Below are 20,867 nucleotides of genomic sequence, written 5' to 3' on the forward strand. Positions count from 1 at the left end.
AAATGTCATGTCTCTAGATATCCACTAGGGGCTTGTTGTGAATTCTGCTGTAGTAACTATGGCAGTTAAACTACACTTATTCGGAAACCATACACTTGAATGCAACTGCTGTTCATCTAGACAGGAGCAGTGGAACTCCATTAATGATGTGAATGTTTATTTCTACTGCGCCCAACTGCATTGCCATTTTGCGCAGGAGGAATACTGCAGTAATAAACAGAATATTAAACCACATAATTGTGTTAGTAGTTTACAGACGTCTTTAGATGCACATTAGAGTACATTACAGTTCATAGGTGTGAAGTTCATTAGAATAAACTTTTAAACGGATATTGTCCGAACTAAGTAGTGCTAGGTTTGGAAATTTCTGAAAGTCATGTTGATGTCTGAATGCCCTTCAAGATGCAGGGTGCAGTACGGAAAGTCTCCGGTCTCCCTTGATTCACGTTTCTGGGACTTAGTAGGTATAGAAAATGTCTTTATAATTCCTGATTTGGAAGTAAGGCAGACTATCGTCAGTGTAACAATTATTTAGTAGTTCTTGCACAATTTACCATTTTTAAGGAAGTAGTTCTTATTTTAGTCTTTTTTTTGTTGTTGTTTTTGTACTCGGTCTGTTATGCTGGTAGACCATCATATAAAGCGTTGTCATAATCCAGGCTGCCATTAACAAGAGCACATGTACCTATGGAATAATTGCCTAGTGTGATGTATGGGAGTGTTTTCTTGGATGTTTCTGCATTATGAACTATTATCCCGATTCTTCATCTGTTTCCCTGCCTTAATGCAGGCTGCTGCTTTTTGTATGTTGTGAAACACTGGGTTACTCATTGTCAAGTTTTCTCTACGTATGTTTATCTCAGTTGAGTAGCTGCAGTGCCCTTACCTTATTACTTCCAGTGCTGCTATTGCTGTCCATAGTCTCACCCAGATTGCAAATAGTGGCCGTATAAATGTTTTTTTATACGTGTTTTGAACAGGAGGGCAGGAGGTGCTGGTGCTAGTGCTAGATAAACAATACTGAAAGGACATCAATAGGCATTGAGAGCGGCGCTGATTGCTGGGAGCATCGCAACAGCGGCTAAGCGGAGTTTGTAAGGATACAGATGCTATAGCGGTTGTTTGTGTACAAGCACATGCTATGTGGCTGGCTCCAGCCGAGGGAGTGCCGATCGGCCCTCCTGATCCACTGCCGACTGTTTTCTTCTAAACTAGACAAGCTGTGATGAGCATTAAGAGGGATGCTTCTAATACAGACATCTCATTTATAGTCCGTGATGTGATGGGCCTCCTTAAGATGGGTGTTTTACTGATTAATGTACTACAGCTTTCAAGATATGTATTGTTTATTTTAATTGTTCCCCTTGGTCTTTAAATGACAAAGTACTTCAGTACAGTGCTGTGCTAAACCACCTACCTACAAGCCAGTCTTTTTTTTTTTTTTAGTGAACATTCTTGAGCATAGACACCAGGTTTAGAGGCTGGAAGTACTGGTAGCTGTTTGGTAGAATTCAGTAACTCGAAAGTAAATTTCCACAGGTCCCTGACTCTATGCACACAATTCCCTTCACAGTTAGTTATTATATAAACTGCGTTTGTGGTGAATAATAAAAATTAAAAATAGTAAGCATTCTTATCCTATCATACCTTTACAAGTTTAAAATGTAAATCTTATTGACGTGCAATATATGCAAAGAAATCTTGAAGGTTTTTTTTTAATATCCAACTTAAATTATATGAAGTGCTGTAACAAACATTTAAACTCAATGATTAATCTACCTACAAAAATGTCACTACTCTGTGGATTTAGATCTGGAAATACTAGCTCTTCTCAGACAGTGTTCTGATTAGCAATGTAGTTATGAGCGTATTTGAGGGAGTGCGTTGCCACAATGCTCCCTTGCGTTCACAAACCGTGATATAGCTCTGAATAAATATAGACATTTCTTAATCTATAAATTATTCTGAATCAGTGACAGAGTTAAAAATTAGTCACAATATACTGCTGTTATGTCAGGAAAGTATTGTGGTTCTTTATGGGACTTAATAACCAAAAAAAACCTTAACGAATTATAAGAAACAAACATTGTTTTACTATGTTAAAGATGTCTTAATATAGAGAAAACAAACCTGGATATGTCTAGTATGTAGATTTGGTAGAGACTGTGTTAACTGGATTAATGATTTGTATTGCTTGCAATTCAGGAATTCTAAAAATTACTAATTACAATTATTGTATGTGTGTTTAAAATCTTTGCTTATTTTTTAAACTAATGTTTTAAAAAAGTTATTCACAGGAAACAGGATATAACCATGATATACAGGGTTTTAACCAGCAGTATGACAAATGTGTTTTTAAACATGATATAAAAATACATACATTCACTTGCATTGTGCTACAAAACCAAACTCTTGAGTGCCCGACCAATATTTACATAATATTTCCGATTTGTCCTCATGTTTTATCAGCAGAGGCCCTTAACTGTTTTTTGGACTAAAACATGTAGTTACCAGAAATATATAGGTAAGTATAGTAGATATTTAGATGTACATAGTGTATTATGATATTTATTACTATTGTTGGATTTGAAGCACGAGTGGTGAAACCTTACGTGGATCTTGATCCCAACCCTCTCCAAACATTAGTAAAAATAGCATGACCCATCTATGCATTTCTGCAGTGTGAAATAAGTATTTTTCCATGCATATGACCAAAACCAGGATGAAAGGGGATTCATTTGTGCACTAAGGGTAAGTCGCTCAAACGAGGCTGTTTCCCTGTGTTACAACATTTTAAACATGCAGTCTGTGAGGCAAAGTGTTTTCTCATCAATTGTAATACGAAATTTGAGCTTTCCACTTCAGGTAGAATGACTGAATCTACGTTTATTGCTACACTTGCACCAAATTACATGTTTTACTTTTCCACGTTTATTTTCACTGATATATATATATATATATATATATATATATATATATATATATATATATATATATAAACATACATACACACATAGATATATGGTATATCTCCCATTGAAAATAAATGAGCTGTAAAGCATGTTCTTTGCAACAAATATATTAATAAAGATACATGCTCTTATTTATCATTACAGTGCAAATGTCAAATTATGCATGCCCCACAACATAGCATAACTAACGGGATAAATTGCAATTTGTATCTGAATGATTCCACGTTACAATCATTGTATAAGAGGAGAGACCCTAGGCTAATAGTCACAAGGCCTATTTGATTTATGTTCTTTTAAGCACAGCACAGATTTTAAGTAGGTGTGGTCAGGTTCTAGTTAAACATCTTTGTTTCGAACTCGTTCGCTTGATAAAAGGCATTGATTGCGTAGGCCATTCATGGGGATACACTATTAGCATGGAAGAGGGCTGCACGAGGCACCTGACCCATTTGGGTTCATCCCAATAACCGATCAGCGTCATGGTTTCGTTTTAGGAGGTGTGGACAAACACAGCCCTTGACTAAAGGCAACAGGACGTGTTATTTTTATTTTGTGCTGTAACATTATTTATTTGCAAGGAATTGAGACCACACCCCAAAATCTAATTAAAGCTAAATAACCATTTTAAATCAATAAATTGCAACTTTCCTTTGGAGTTGCTTTTATCTAGAAATGTAGCAACACGTTGATTTCATGTGTTCACAAACAAAATTGCATACACACTGAAACAATGCGTGGATGTATGTATTATATTTATATCTTTTATTTAGTCCTGCGCTTGCCTACGCAAGACGAAGGTTCCCATTTTCATAGTGCTTTGTCGTGTGTACGCAGAAAGCCACTATAATAAAATCTGGGGTAGTGAGTTTCTGCTGTTAATAGCGTTGATCGGTTTCTCTCTCGATCCTAATATTCCCGCCTATGATGAACACCAGTTGGTGAAATCCTCTCGGCCAGAGGGCTACCTCGGGCTGCGATCCGCGCCTCCCGTCCCTGCTCCTCACTGCGCCACTTATTTCGTGACGTGCCTGCTGCCTCCTGTGCGTTAGTCTGTCACGACGATGCTGGTTGGGAATTGCTTTTGTTTTATACCGCCAGTTTATGTTGTTTAGATAGTTTGTTCTATTGGACAGTAGTAGTTGAATAGCACATTCTGCGCGTGAGTGGGCTGGCTTTGTAATTTGTTTTAATAGGTGTTTTTCCTGAATCTGTAGATGGAATGTGTTTGAAGCATAGAGGCACTGTTGTGTTTATTTGTAGATGTCATTTCCGCGTGGCCAGAATGGTACCATTTGCGGGGCTTCTGTTCCACAGGCGCTTGCACCTGCTGTAAGACGCCTGTAAAGCTCAGGAGGGACTGCTTCCAAGCTCTTAAGCATAGAGGGGCTTGATTAATGAATTACTAATAGATTGTATTACAAATGTATTTTCTTTTTTTAAATAGATATTTGAACAAAAAAAATGAATTACTAATAGGTTTTCTGTGTGTTAGTGTACAGACGAGATGTACAGATTGCCACGCTATGTTTATTGTACGGAAGACCTTTTAACTTTTTCTGAGTGGTGGGTGGCTCTGTCCTGGGTACAGCTGCATATAGGTCACGTAGCTCGCTTTCCCGTGCTACAAAAAACATTGTTTATCACCCAGCACATCCCATTTTATCTCTGGAAAATGTAAGATTAACAGGTAAGGACAGATGGTGCAACCGTTGAAATGTTGTACGCGGTCCGTAGGTAGGGCGCCGGGCATGATTTTGGCATCGTCTTGATTGGGTTAGTGCGTGCTTTCAGATTATATTTTTTGCTGGTTTTATTTCGAGACCTCTGCTAGTGTATTTATAGTGGTGAAGGGTTGCAAATGCACAGCTGATGCTGGAACAGCCATTGTGAGTTTCTCTTAATCACAAGTGCGAATCAGTATAGTATTTCTTTTAATTAAAGCGTGCACCTCAGACTTAGGCTTTGTATTTGCGCTAATATTAGTAGTAGTTTTTCTCTGTGTCAGTCAGTTTATCAGTAACGCTGTGAAAGACCGTTCCAGTGCAAGAAGCAGACCAGCCTGAGCCCTGGACCGGTAGGCGATTCGGCACATTCTGTACTCTCCACCCGCCCGTCTTCCCAGGGGATTTTCTTAAGAGATCTAATGTCTCCTCGTGTAGGCCTTTACACACCGAGAAAGTCGTACAGAAATCGAAGTACTTTTCTTTCCTAACGAGTTGGTGAGAGCAGCGTGTTAACTATAAGCCGCAGTGAACCTCGACAAGCACACTGCTAGTCAAGTACATTAGATTCTGTTAGAGCACATAGTGGGCTTTTTCGGTATTTTATATAAAAATACGAAACGCCTGGACAAAAGGCGGTTTTATGTTTCTTAGAGTAGAGTAACCCACGTGAGTCCTGGGATTTCCAAGCTGCCTTGCTGTCAACCCTTTGTTCGGTTATTCGCAATGATTGAAACATTTTAAGTTTCCTTATTTATGTTTTCTTCTTATTTTCGGTGTATTTGTAAATTCCAGTCAAAGAACAGGTCAGGTTTATAGGGGTGATTTGAAGCAGTTAGTAATTTTACAGAGGTGAACGGTACAGTTTGCGAGGCAGCATGTTAGATGTGACAATAGTTGCACCGTTTCTTCATTCGCTTCTAGCCCATTGCATTCTTTGAATCTTTTATTTTATTTGTTTGAGTTTTATACAGCGCATAATGACATGAAGGCAGTGGGTTTTAATGTCTGTCCGCGAGGCCTACTGAATAGGATCACGTCTGTGTTACATAATTAAATATTAGAATCAATACATGGAAATGAATAAAGTATGTACAAATTAAAAAAAAATTGAAAATGTGAATTTTTTCCTATATATTTTATTGTGAATTGAAAACAATATTTGAATGTTGAAGCATTTGTTTGAGATGTACTTGTTTTTGTATTTTTGTGTATTGTTTTGAGGTTCATATCATAAAAATTGCTTAAACTGGGGGTCACCAACTTCCAGTAATGTTTCAGTGGGGGTCCACCGAAGTAAAACATCTAAAAACTGCTTCATAGGGTATCTGAGCTCTGTCCACCTTTTACACTGTTTACAAAGAATCAGGTTACATTTAAAGTTCAGTATACATTACATTGTTTACATTTTTTTTAACTGATATTTACAGTTTTTGTCAGTTTGTGGGTATTCTGCTTTGTGAGAGGTAGGGTTTATTTCCATGGGTTATAGGAGAAGTGGTCCTTTCCCCTTTGTGTCTTCCATGCATGGTTGATTGAAGACCCACAGACCGCTTGCTTGTCACTATACGTGGATCTTTTTAAAGCTGCTGCTGCATACCACTGGTAGTATGTGTGATGCCCTTAGTGATGGCGAGTTCCTTATATGGAAGCCCAGAAATCATAGTAATAAGTGCCCTGCCATATGTGCTGCTTGTTAACATCTCTGCATGGATACACCTGCACAGTTCATTTTACCTGCTTATCTGATTTACCTTTACATTTAGGCCCTGTGTTTTGGAACTGTTTACGGTTCCTACATACACTATAGTCCGCACACAACCTTTCTTTTTTCCCCAACTTTGTCAGATTAAAGAGACGTTGCTCCTCCTCCCCTTGAATTTCGCAAAGCCCTGTTTTTTCAATTAACCCACCTACCATAGGGAAGGCTAGACACGCACACCTGCTTTGCGCCAAGATACCCTTGCGGGTGATTGAAACATTGCTCCTCTGAAACTTATTGACATCTTCGACTTATTAAATAATGCCCTCGAAGGCGGGTACAGAGTGGTATTTGGTGTCCTGGCTCCGGTGGTTATTCAGCTTGCTTCTGGTGACTGAGGCGCGTTCCCTTGAATTGGACTTGTGAATAAGGCGGACACAGGGTACAGAGTTGCACTGTTTGCATTGCATGGCTGCCGACCTACATGTGCCTTTGTTCTGTGAAGCACATTTCAGCCTACTTGGGGATGGGAAAAGCTGCTTATTTTTCTACCGTATTTTCAGTAATAGGTATTATCTTTGCCTGTAGGTGGCTTGCAAGCGTTTGGGTTCTGGAGCATTTGTTGAATGTCTAGAGCAGTATATACTTGGATATCTTCGGGTGTGTTTTATGCTTAGCGACAATGCTGCTTTTTCCCCAAAGCAAGACTTTTTGTGAACTGGAGGGGCTGGGGTGGTTTCTGACATAACACAGTCTGCCCGCACAGTCTGTCTTCAGGTGCTGCCGCCTGTTAGAAAATCTGTGAGAAGCCAGTCTGAGCTTTATTAATCCTGGACATGCACCGGTACAATTAAAGCACAATGTTTCAGTGAACTTAGTTAATAATACTAAAAGTACCCTGTTTTAACTTACTTCTAATGATGCGATTGAGAACACTGTGTGTAATTAAATCCTTTTAACAGTGCAATTTTAGAGCAGATTTAATTGCATAATGTTAACGATACGAAATTTGCGCTCATGTACAAATAACAGCATCACCAATACCATATATAATTACATCTTTTTAATATTTAGCAATGCTGTTTGAAAGAGTCTGCTTTAAATGATTTTAACAAGAACCTTGAGAGCACCATCTTCATTTGAATCCATTAGGCAGCTGTTGAAATCCTATTATAATTGTAAATTTGGAGCGTCATTGAGCATATATATAATTGAATAATGGTAACATTACCAACGACAGCGACCTGGGTAATCATTTCAGCAACGTCATTGAGTGCTTATTTGAATCACTTTTATCACCATTGAAAATACCCGGGTTTACGACATTTTAAACAAGTCCATTGATAACACCAATTTTTAATACATTACTTTGCAGTGCCTTCGAGAGCATGTTTAATTAAAATATGTTTTAAATACCTTTGAGCATGTTTTTTTAAATATAAACAATACAGTTAAGGCATCATCTTCAGTGAATTCATTGTAACATAATTGAGTACTCAATATAATATAATAATTGTAACAATGCCATTGAATGCTTCCATGTTTAAATACTAACGAAAGCACCGATGTTCAAATACATTTTTAAACACAATTGAAAGCATCCTAGTTAATAATATAAGCAAATCCTTTCAGTGCACCTCTGTTTAAGCACATTTTACTATAACTTTTTTAGAATCATTTTTAAAACCCAGTTTAGAGCACTATGTTTAAATACTTATAATAGTTTAATTTTAGAGAATTATCCTGCGTTGTCATTTTAGCTGTTAATACTGTTAGGGAATTTAGTTAAGTGCAACATCCCACCGAAGGGTCTGTTGGCGCTGTAAAAAGTAAATTGGCATTATAAATATCCTAATTGCTTTAAGGGCCCTTATTGGAAATAAAAGTTTTTACTACTTTTTGTTTTTAAATCAAAGATGGGTGGATTTGGCCTTTAGCTGCGGTGCTGAGAAATTCCATAGTTTGCGTTAGTCTACTCTAAAATCTGTACCTTCCCATGGAGGGATCCAAGATTAAAATGTTAACAATTCCACGGCAAAGCATTTTAAATCTACCATTGAGGACACAATGTTTAAGTAAATTAGTTTAAATATTTAATTGGGAGTACCATGCTCGAATGATTTTAAAAGTGCCATTGAGCACGTTGTAATATTTAAAATGCCTGAATCATTTTAACAATATCATCGAGAGCACTATGTTTAATTACATTGTACGAAGACTGCCTTTGAGAGAGTTAGTGCCACGATTGAATCATTTTACATACACCATTGCTAGCAACATGATTGTTTAGGACGGGTGATTTAAGTTTGAAACCTAAAATACTTGGTCATCGATATGCAATTCTCGTCTCTTTATTGATTACTCTTATACAGTGCTGTGTGCTGTAGGAAAATGACTCCGAGCCCTAGAGAAGGTGATGTGTGGGTTTTTGTTTTTTTATGTATGTGTTGTGAGGCAGGGGAGGTTGAAATTCCTGACTGACATTACATGATTGGAGAGTTAAAGAATACCCAAAAGGGCTGCAGACCGTGCGTACAAATGACTTTAAAATCCTTAATCCAGACTGTCCTTTACATAGTAATTAAATGCTGAGTCATGATTTCTAGTTATTGCTAATGCAGGGTCTCTCACAAATACAGACATTAGAAGGCCTAGACCCAGCCTGAAAGTTTACCTTTCACATGCACAGTTCTTTGTAGGTGTCCACCGCCTCTTGGTTCTTATCGCTCCATCGCTGTGGTAATTGAGTTTTAAGCTTAGAGGATTTAGCCAGGAACTTGTTTCGAGATCTAGTTGTCTTTCCGGCCTTTCTTTCCCTCCAGTAACAGATGCTTGTGAACAAGTAATTGAATGCAGCGTGTGCTTTTGGATTCAGTAAAAACAAAATCGCAGATTAGCATTTTGGCATTTTTCATCTTTTATCAGTTTGAAAATAACCTGAACAGCCACATTTTTGACTACTGAATAACAATGACAAAGCACGACGTAAAGGGGTTGCATTTATTCGACCCATGTTTATTCAACAAACCAGTATTTTGTTATGGTATCTTGAAGCATGCTAAAATAAACCCTGTTCATTAAAGCTTGACCTGACCTTAGATTAATGTAGTCTGTTTTTCAATTGCACTTACCCCCTGACGTCTGCACGTACCCAGTCGGCTGATTCAGTCCTGTGAATGAATATATGCAGATTAAAACCGTTGGGTCTGGCAATTTAATAATTCCAGCCCTGTACACAAAGGCTTTTTCTTCAAGCAAGTATTTATTAGATTATTTCTGCATGTTTAACTATGCAACATTTGTCGCTAGTTTTACAATGAGTTTGACAGTATCGCAATTCTGAATTATTGTCCTCAATTACAAGTACATTGAAGATCAGTAAAGTTAACAGACCTCTTGATATAGTAACTGTAGATTGGTTTCATTATTAAAGTATATTTATCAAATAGATATCGGTGCGTATATGTCAGGATAGTTGAGAATTGTTTAATCAAACGACGTTATCAAGGCTGGTGGGATTGCTTATACGATGAAAAAAGGTTGCAATTCTCGCGTAGCAGTCCAGAATCGTGGGTTTGGTAGTGATCCCAAAATGTATTAGACTGCAATTGGCCTCTACGTGACAGGACTCCAGTAAGGGGCAGCCAGTTCAGAGGTGCATGCAGCAACAGAAGCTGCCTAATATACCCAAGTTCGTCCCTGAAACGGGCAGAATTCTATCCTGTCTCAAGTACTGGATGGGACACTCAGAATGTGTACAACAGTGGGTTTACTGTATCCGACACAGTGATGAGATTGCCATACCGAGCAGGGCTCTCAAACTTAATTGCAAACCAAGTGCACTTGCCTTTATTTGATTCTTTTTTAAGCAGTTGAAGCTGAATTATACTTGTGTTGAATCGGGCAGGTAGTGGTCCCAAGCCCTGACGAGCTTTTAGTAGCTGCTGTGCACTCCTGTTTACTCGGCACTGCCCAGGGACCCTTGGTGGCTTGGAATAAGCTGCTAGTCCAAGTGGGTCCCACGCATTCCGGGAGCTGCAACGTACTCTATACCCTGGAAATCTTAGTGCCATGGTTAATGCCACAGGTCCTAGCTCAGCTACCTCACACGCGGTTTAGTTTTCAGCCTACTCCGGTTACTCTTAGTGCACTGCGCTAGGCGGCTGGTTAGGAGATGATGTGTGCTCTGCACAGCCTTTGATCTCTGTTCTGGAGTTCGCTGCTGGTCTAGGCAGGTCCAGCACAGCCAGGGAACTTTTAGTGCTCTGGAAAAGAGTGCCCCGTTCATTGGCTGTCGTGTATAGGTCCTGTCAGGAGGCAGAAGTGCGTTTGCTGAATGTTTGCATGAGGGATGTAATTGTGAAGATGTTGTGCGCGCAGTTGTGGTCTTTTGCCATGATAGTGCGCCCACGCGGACTGACTTTTGCATCCTTCCTGCCCGAAACCCCCTTCTGACCCTTTGCTTCTGGCGGACTGAATGTGTGCCGGGCACGTGCATTAAGCCCTCTTATCTCTGTGGTGCTCCTGCGCATTCAGCTGATACTCCAGCGTGTCCTACTTAATGCTTTTTGTGACAGTTATGTAAATGCTCCAAATTAAAACAGGTTAGATGTCTTATCAGACTGCTTACTGACACACTAGCCTAGTCTCAATTATTTAAAGTAGCACTATTAATCCGACAGATATTTGTCTCGTGAAGTCTCCTTTGGGAACAGGGGGGGTCCACCTCTATGGCACAGCGACACAGGGCTTTGCATTTACAGACCTGCTGCTTGTGCAGTTAACAGCCTTGCCGCTAGTAGCGTAGAAAGTGTGTTATCCTGGGTATCGTGAGGCTTAATAGTAAGTCATTGTTTTCTGAAACGGCACCAGATGTGTGTGTGGTGTCACTTCTTCAGAATGCAGCGTCCCAGGTAGCGCAGTTACGGAGCCTAGAAGCACAGGGCGCGATAGCCTACATGATAAGAGCCTCTAAAATGTACATAAAGCTGTGAACCCTTTGTCTGAACAGGATTTGAAGAGTGGCGAGGAGCGTGACACGGGCCGTTGCCGCATTATGCACCACCCGAAACCCATGGAGGACCTGCAGGACTACTCCGAAGAGCCGGTATGTACCGCCTGCACGTGCCCACGCGGCCGTCCTCGCGCCAGCATGACTGTGATTGGATCGCCGCCTGTGCTTGAGCTCTCTGATCGCACGTGCCCGGCTTGCTTACCGTGATTTTACTTCGTGCCTGAAAAGGCATATGATTTTCAAATTTGTTCCTGATACCTACATTATGCAAACCAGCAGGAAGAAAATGTATACACATGTTTAAATAGTGAACTGTGCCATGACGGGCCCTGTGAACAAGCTATTGATTTTTTAAAAAATAGTTTTTCCTGAACAGGACTGCAGGCGTGTTTTATAAAGTGATAACACTTGTATGTGATACATTTCAGGTTCTTATGGCCCAGTGTTTTTGTTCCTATTGATTGACTCATTCGAATGAAGTAGTAAAAAAGTGGATATTATGACAAGGTGTCCGTTTGCAAAAAGTCCAAGTCAGTGGTTCCCTAGGATATATTGGCTGACTTTCCCCTTGATGGTATAGCGCAGAGGGCCTACGCAATACACATGGTGCCTTTTTTGAGATACCTTTGTCCATGTGATACATTTATTGCCATTGCTCCATATAGCCTAGGCAAGAGTGTCTCTCATACATATTGAGTTCCAATCTCTGCTGTTGCCCACGGTAGAAAGTCCATGCGATGCATTTAGTGTCAGTCATGGAGATGGCATTGTCAGATTCGTTCCTTTATCACATTTCATTTCTGTTTTAGATCTTCAGGGTGTAGAGATTCCTTGTGACATTTAGTGGCCCTCAGAGGTGGGTCTCAATAATACATTTAGTGTCTATCTTCGATGTGATCTAGGACAGCTGGTTTCCTTTCAACACTTAGTGTTCTCTCATAGAAATGCCTAGTGTAGTGGATCCACAGGATATGTGTCGTGGCCATCTCAGCACAGTGGTGGCTTAGTGTTGATGGTCCTGATGATGCATTTAGTGTATATATAGCATCAGGTAAAGGTCCATGAGATGCATTTAGTGGCAGCCTTCGGGATGGCTTACTTTATGTGGTCCAAATAAAAGATGTAGCACCATCTCCAAGATTAAATAGAGTAGAAAGTTTGAGAGTTGAAGAAATTGAACACACACTTGCTTGCACGATCCTGAACTATGTATTTACCAGATTCTCACTGCCCAACTCGTGTCTAAAGTGTCAAGAAGCCCCTCTCGGATTAAGATCTGATGTTTGCACCAGAATTCTTTGTTTTATTTTCTGTGTGAAATCATTTGCCTTTCTCTTTGATACTCACAGTAAGTGTCCGATGTTGCACTTAGTGTCCCAAGTGTTACAGTCAGTCACTGTCTCACATCGCATGACGGACCAAAATCAAACTATGCGCTCTAGTTTCTCAGCAGGCATGTCTTTCCAAAATAACCTATCATAGGTTTGTGAGCACTTGCTCGGTTTTTCTGAGTTTTAAACTCTGCAAAATGATCAATATAGTTAGGTTTTTATGAAGGCTATTGCCCCACAACAGGCTATAAATTATGACCTAGAAGGCAGAAGTCATCTGGCTCAGCCATAATGATTGGCCTTACTCAGCATTGGCTTTATAGCCACCAAAGCATTACCCGAGAAATGTTGTAGTTTCACCCCTTAGTCCCCACAAATATCTCAATTTTGGTGAAAATGTCATATCAAGATGAAGGTAGCCCTCATCACATGGAGCCAATTGGCAATTACAGTGGTATGAGTTTTCTTCAGTTGTTTCTTTTCCAATATTGAGTGTTCATAAGGTCCACTGGGAGGAAATGGACAGTGGGGATTAGTGGTTCTGCAATGTTGTTACTGGAGTGCCAGATCCAATCATGACTTTTAAGATGGCTACATTTATAGAATTGTGGATAAGCGAAAAATCTGGCATTTATCCGTCAGTCCATGACTGACTTTTTGAGAACCCGATGCCCCAGAATGCCAGTTGTTCTAGTAATACCAACCTATTGCATGTGGCGTTTACTTAATTGAACTATGAAGATGGGTCATGTGATTTTATTCAGTAAATTCTTCTGGAAATGAGACCTGCTTTGAATTCAGTCAACCCGATGCTCTGGCACTAGACCTGTTCCAGTACAGGCGCATGTTAAATGTTTAGTTCTTTCCGTTAGGATCCCACCAAAATCCGTGCAATGTTTTAAAGATTTCAGTTGGCTTTCTTAGTGAGCACGGATAGCCCACTTCCTATAATAGTTTGCAGTTATTTTTAGGCCTCTCCTAGTGCTTTCTTCTTGAAATATATTGTGTTCGGAATATGGGCTTGAAGCCCCTCCTATCTTTTCTATTGGCTCCTCTCACTGACCTAGTTCATTGGAGAACTAGCTTACTAATCCCAACTTTTCAAAATTTGTAACCTCCTCCGTGGACTGCCCCTGTTACATGGGCTCTTAGGCTGCATGTTATTTTTACACTTGTAAGCACTATGTTCTTAGCTGTCCTCGAGCAGCGCTCAGCTGTCCTTAAGCAGCGCATGCTTGAGCTCAGCTGATGGCTGGCTTTTTCTTCTCGTTTACAATTCCTGTGTTTGGAATGTTTCTTCAGACCCCTCCCATGTCCCGACACAGCATGGCAGCGCGTCCTTTATTTAGTAACTGCACCGCAATCACTTTGGGCTCGTGTGCTTGGATTTTTTTGTTGACTTTCAACACAGACCCCGCCCGCCTCCCCACATGGCCGCGCACCTTTATTAACTGCGCCGCAATCAGCTCCTGTATTAGCAAGGCGTCCGCTTCATGGACTCCGCTCTTCATGTTTTGGTCTCTCATTGCTATGAAAAACAAAGCTGCGTGAGCGCTGGCTACGCCTTGCAAACAATCCTGCAAATCTTTCTATTAAAGAATTTCCCTATGCCGCCCCTGCCCGTCACTGCCTGTTATCAGTGACTTAATATTCCGTGCCATCACCTCCCCCCTTTAACTTCTTTCCCACAATTCCCTCGTGCAGTCCCTACGCCTCTCTCCATTCCCCATCACTGTTCCCCATCACCCCTGAAAGTGACCAAGTGATAATACTCATCTACAGCCGTTTTTCAGTCTATCATGTCGTGCTGCCCTCCTCGATGCAGCCCTCCCCATGTTGTCCTCCTCCTTGACCTTTACTGTGCTGCCCACCTTGCAGTCCTCCCCCTTGTTATTCCTAGTTAAAGCACTGCCTTTGTGCATGTGTCTGGCACTTTATTGGTCCTTATGCTGTTATGTATGCATACAAGGCTCAGTAGCATAACTAATTAAAAATAAAAAAAATCACAAAGCAAGGCAGGGTGCAGTACACCAGACTGTTACTGTAAATGTAAATGCCATCTGTAAAGCGCACAGCTACCTCCAACGGAGGTGTCCCGGCGCTGTCCATATACCGCTTAGGAACCCTTCCTGGTTTTTCCCTGTGGCCCAACAGCGCTGGGATGCCTAGCTTCACCTTGGGGGTGCCCAGGAGTGGACATTCCACAGGGAACAAGCATTGGAAATGCAATAGGTCTCGCATTAGAAAAGTTGGAGCTATTGGTCTTGTAAATGACAAATATTTTATTTATTTGTTGGTTTTTAAAATAGCTAAATTGATAGCTTTGTCATTTACAACGCCAATAGTTATAACTTTCGCGAATGTGACACCTATAGCATTTGGAATGCAACATGTTTTGTATTTACGTGACATAGATGGCAGCTCTGGTCGTTAGGCCACATCTCTAGAGAGCAGGAGAGTGCAGCAGGTGTGAGAGGGTGAGTGGGTGTGTGAGGGTGTGGGTGTGTGAGGGTGTTTGAGGGTGTGTGAGGGTGTGTGAGGGTGTGTGAGGTGGTGAGGGTGAGGGTTAGGGGGTGTGAGGGTGAGGGTGAGAGGGTGACAGAGTGTGTGTGAGGGTGAGGGGATGAGGGTAAGGGTGTGTGAGGGAGAGGGGGTGATGGTGAGAGGGTGCGAGGGTGAGGGTGTGTGAGGGTGAGGGGGTGTGAGGCTGAGTGAGGGTGAGAGGGTTGTGAGGGGTGTGAGGGTGAGTGAGGGTGTGTGAGGATGAGGGGGTGAGGATGTGAAGGCGCGTTTGGCAGTGTATGTTTTAACGCTCGGAATATCATAATTAAACGTACGTAGCGTCACCAGAACTCATTTTGTTTAAAAAAAAAAAAAAAACAGAATAGGAGAAAAACACTGCTAGAAGCCTAGGTTTGGGGATTTGTAATTTAGGCAGCGTCTGACTGCGAGCCAACCTAAACGGATCCTCCAAACAGGTAGAGTTTTGGGGTAAACAAGCAAGTGTTTTTTGTGGGTACGCACCTGTATGTTATCCATGTACATTTGAATTGGGAAGGGAAGTGCAAAGCCAATAGCGAACAATAATTAAAAAAGAGTGTTGAGATTAAATCTCTGGAGAGCAACATGGTGAACAAGTGAAAACTAAATGCCAGTGGTGGCCACAGGGTGGCAGTGTTTAAATATAAAGACTGTCTCCAAGAGCGATTTCACGCCCCTATGATCTTGATGAAAGCGAGGTAATGAGGAAGAAATAACGGAGGACGCCAGGGTGAACAGCAAGAGGTAAGTGTTACTTGACTATGTGAGTGGCCACAACACTTTAATCTTTAGAAGAAAACAAAATTGCTGGCAGAAGTACTTCACGGTGCTCTCGCAACACAGGCAGAGTGACAAATCATAGACGCGCTCGTGAGAAGATACAATATCTCTGGCGGTGGCACAGAGCGCAGGCTCTAATGAACAATGCAGGAGAATGGCACGGGCAAATGTGCAGTAAAACGTAGCGCGAGCTCTAAGATGAGCTGTGAAGGGCTCGTGGTGTTAAACAATAATGGAGAGCGTGGCAGACGGCAGGCACGAGCACTAATGAAGCAGTTTGAGGCATACGCGCGAGCGCAACGGACAGCTTGCTGTAAATATAACAAGACGGAGGGAAGGCAGATAAGGGGAGGGGGGAGGAGAAGGACAGCTTGCTGTAAATATAACAAGACGGAGGGAAGGCAGATAAGGGGAGGGGGGAGGAGAAATGCGACACGGCGGGCAGGGGAGGGGGCGAGGAGAAATGCGACGTGCGGATGAGGGAACTGATGTGCACGCGCTTTTAAGCTCAATGCGCATGCGTATTGAGCTTAAAAGTCACGGGCACTGCAAGGAATCGCCACGATTCCTTGCAAGTTAGTTAAAGAGTGGTTAAGCCCCCATAGTCTCGCAAGCTCGATGCGCATGCGCATCGACAGGCGAGACCTAAAAACCCTGAAGGAACCTCCTGGAATCGCTGTGGATGACAGCCGGTGAGATTTCTAACCACTCCAGGCGAGTTTCGCTCTGATGCAGGAGCAGTTCTCAAGCGCATGCAATTGCTGACATTCTCTGAAGTTTTCTGAGATAAGTTCAAGCGCTCCGAGGTAGGAGCCGTTATCTGCACTGGCTATTTAATAACTTTGAAATAGTTATGTGCGTTAGGTACCATGGGAGGCTGGAACTATTCTTCGAGTGTGCATAACTCTTGGTGGAAATCCGTGAAGGAGTATTTGACTGTTTGTTGTTTTTAAAGCACTCTGAGCACCGAGCGTGGGACATCCGTTCTCACTCACGTAAGACCTCTTGCTTTGTAAGAGAACAGTTAAACCATTAAAGCGCACGGAGCGTGGGATATCAGTATTTATTTACGTAAAATCTCTTGCTTTGTAAGGGAATAGTAAAAAACATTGTGATTACACGGAAGAGGAATCAACTTGTGACAAGAACGGGTGCTGTCTACCTCCTGTAAATCACACTTAAGAGAATGATCCAGTCCTGGTTTTGGTTCCTGATGATTTTTGTTGCTGATACAGTGGATGTTACGTGATTAAGCTGTGGAGGTTGAGGCGGCTTGAGGAGAGCTGATCCCGCTTTTCTGGGCAAAAGCCCAGAAACTTAAAGTATAAAAAAAACTAAAACTCAACATACAGTGGATATTTTAGAAAAAATCATTCTCAACGCTAAAAAAAGAGATAGGGGTCGAGGGCTGGGGTTGGCGCCAGCAATTGTGCGATCTTCCTTTTGTACCTTGTTGACAGTGAGGAATCTTGCCAACTAGGCATAGTTGCTGTAATAAACCGCCAGGCAATCAAAAGGAAACACGGCCGGCAACCTCTAATTGGTGGCACACCAGAAAAGTGGTATAAGTGAAAAGAGATCAGGAAGGTTTAGGCAGGTGCCCCCGCTACAAAAATCACACAAACAAAAAAAGCTGCAAAAGAACTCAACTATAACAAGGGGGACATCACCAACAAGATCCCAAGTGATAGGAAGCCACCCAAGCCCAATACTTCCTCCACTTGAAACCAATTCTGGAAAAGCGAAAAGGCCGTAACAAAAAATAAGTACATTTTTATTTCTGAAAGACCCGGCAGCAGCAATTTTTTCGGAAACTGGAAACATAAAGGGTTTGCTCACACCTCTTGCCCCACAAAAACCAATGGCTTAGGAAACGCGAGCGGTACAACAAGTAGCTTCTTATGCAACGGCAGCATTCATGGAGTCCAGGTACAGGGAAAGTGTAGGAATAATGGATCAAACAATAACAGACTTAATAGATGAGGAAAAACAGTTAAAAATTCACCAAACAAAAAGTACGAAAAAAATCATTGTACAGGCAATTATACACTGAGTGAATAATCTCAAGAACGATTCGGAAGACAGTACGCAAACATGTATAGATCTGAGTATTGAACCTAATAAAAGAAATCATCAACAGGCTGAAATAGCAATAACAGTCAAGTTCAAAACACTGGATCAACTTCACTCAACTCCGAACAGAGATAAACAGGTTGTGGATAATCGATGTTACGATTCTCCTTTAACACCCTGTGATATAAAGGCTTCAAATAAGGACGGTTTGCAAACTTCATGGTTGCACTCCACATTAATAATGGACAATGCTGAACTGGTAAAAACCCTGGAGACAAAAACAATAAATCAGTGAAACTCTGTAATTACTCCTGCAATCTCAGAAATAGAAACTACAAACCAATCGTACAAAAAGAAACTAGTTCCTGCAACAAGATCAATTGGCATTGAAACAAAGCAGGACCTTTCCTCAATTATAGAAATATCAAGTCACTTTTCCTCCCAGATTCCAACGAACCTAAAGAATGATTCAACATATGGTTCGGTATTCAACTCCAGGCAGGATCAAATGGATCAATTTGATATACAAACGGGAACATTTTTTATTTTTTTATTAAAAAAAAAATCTTTTTTATTGTGTTAAAGAACATACAAAGGCTTCCATGGTCACACAAGCGGGCTACAAAGGCGTACAGTAGATCACACCAATAGTCAAACGGTATATCAATATCATAACAGTGGGACTGTAGTACATCAAGACCTTTATTCATCAACCTCAAGTACCAAACGTCGAGGCTGGTGGGGGGTTCACATATGTTGCCTCTGTAGTCGTTCCATTTATCCCATATCTCCCTCCATTTTTTGGGGCACTCCTGGGCTACATACACGGTTCTTTCTTGCAACATGCACCAGTCCATGTCACGTTTCCATTCAGCGAGACGCGGAGGCGTGACTGCCCCCCACAGTCTCGCAATGTTACGCTTTGCCACCATCTGGCCAAGTGTTGCCCATAGCTTGCCTCTTGCTGGTAGGTTTGTTGGCTCCCATATGTTCAGGAGGCAGCGCTTCGCCTCTGGGCGCAACTCTACCCCCCAAACGTCCTGCATACAGCGCACCACTTTCACCCAATAGGCCTGCAACAACGGACACTCCCATATCATGTGGAAGGAGCCTACCATTCCGCACCCCCTTCTACACTCGTCATCATCCCTCCTACCCATTCTCTGCAGCCTAGTGATTGAAATGTACACTCTGTGTAGAATCTTAAGCTGGATGCAAGCAGGAACATTTTAAAGTATTTCGTCACTTCAGCAGGATAATTCCAAAACGGGAGGATTCGAAACCTGTAAGCCGAAAAAAATATATATACCAAATGGAGACAGATAACCTATCCTCTTCATTATTAAACATTCTGCAAACGTAGATATCCGTACTAAATATGCAATCTGATAAATTAGACGTTCAGATTGATCTTATGAACATTAGGGCTGCTCATGTCTCTAGTATTAACACTAAAATAGATATACTCACCAAACAACTGAAGAAGGTGCAATCACCTAAGAGCACAGATCCACAATGTATCTGCAAATGTGACCAAATAATAGATAAATTAAACACTCTGCCAGCTATACTAATTGATATATTGAAAGAAATAAAGCACAAGGCCGATCATGAGCTAACTTTAAGGCAAATTCCAGAGGAACATACACAAGAGCAAGTGCAGTTAATAGACAATTTACCAAAAAATGAGATCCACGAACAGGGAGGACAATCTAATGTGTTGGGTTGTGTAAATTCAAATGAAACCCAAAACGACATATCACTGATCCACTTAACACATAGTGGCCTTCAATCTCTTACTACAAAAGCAAATAACACATTTACCCAAGTTTAAAAAAAAAGGCAAAAAAAACGCGCTAGAAAGGGAAGGCAGAACATGAACCGTCCCACGCAAAACGATGCAGAGGCCAAAACATTCTATCCACTGTTTAGTGCCATGAAAAAAAAGAAATCTCTTCCAGAAACAAAGATCATAGAAGAAAAAGGTACGCTACCAGATCAATCGGTGGATAGAATTTCGTACCCTTGTTCTAATAACTTAGAAAATGAAGCTAGTGGAAAAAGTCCAAAAAAGTGGAAGGTAAGTCAGAAGGAAAAAGATAACCATACTTTACTTAAAACAGCTTTACCTCTGAAGGATAAAGACAAGCATACCTAACCTAAACCAGCTTTACATCTAAAGGAAATAGAAGCAAATAAAAAAATGTAAAGAAAGGCCGCCCTTCCAGACACTACGCAAATGGAGACATTAACTTCAGATGCTGAACATGACATACCATCAGAGAACGCTAAAGGACAAGATCAATTTAGTTGCCCTGAGGTACCATTGAGTAATTGTTCTGAACAGAACCTCTTGGAAAGGCCTAACATTACTAGTAACAGACTACTAGTGGTCCCTGCAATCAATTATTGCAATAAAAATAGCAATCGCAATTTTTTTTTATTGGTTGAAATTTTTATTGTCAGCAGTGAAAGACAAAAACGGGTACAGCCGCAGCATTAGTAGAGCACATACATGAACGGAAAATCATCGCAGAATTACCTACATCAACAATCAGTCAGTCCTAAAAAAAAAATTCCCATGTAAGTGCAATACATGTCAGCAATATAATAACAATCCAGAGCAAATGCAAAACGGCGGATGTTAGCCCCATAACAAAGAGTAATAAAGAAAACCCCCAATGCAACAGAAAAGTGAAAGAAATGATCACATAAAATTATAATAACAGAACA

The 20,867-nt window shown here is 41.1% G+C and overlaps 1 protein-coding gene across 12 annotated transcripts in view; it reads left to right on the plus strand.

The window, feature by feature from the left end:
• The window catches only part of EYA3 (EYA transcriptional coactivator and phosphatase 3), a 1,455,294-nt gene that overhangs the window by 373,883 nt on the left and 1,060,544 nt on the right, over window positions 1-20,867 (plus strand). For 9 of the 12 annotated variants that reach the window (XM_086957503.1, XM_086957498.1, XM_086957496.1 and 6 more), the window contains one exon: window positions 11,407-11,502. The exons of the other annotated variants lie outside the window; for them this stretch is intronic. In XM_086957503.1, the coding sequence (XP_086813629.1) occupies window positions 11,407-11,502 (96 nt within the window). The remainder of the gene's footprint in view (window positions 1-11,406; window positions 11,503-20,867) is intronic. 12 annotated transcript variants of the gene reach the window in all.

Source organism: Lissotriton vulgaris, chromosome 2_1 (assembly GCF_964263255.1).
Source record: "Lissotriton vulgaris chromosome 2_1, aLisVul1.2, whole genome shotgun sequence".
NCBI classification, from domain to species: domain Eukaryota; kingdom Metazoa; phylum Chordata; class Amphibia; order Caudata; family Salamandridae; genus Lissotriton; species Lissotriton vulgaris.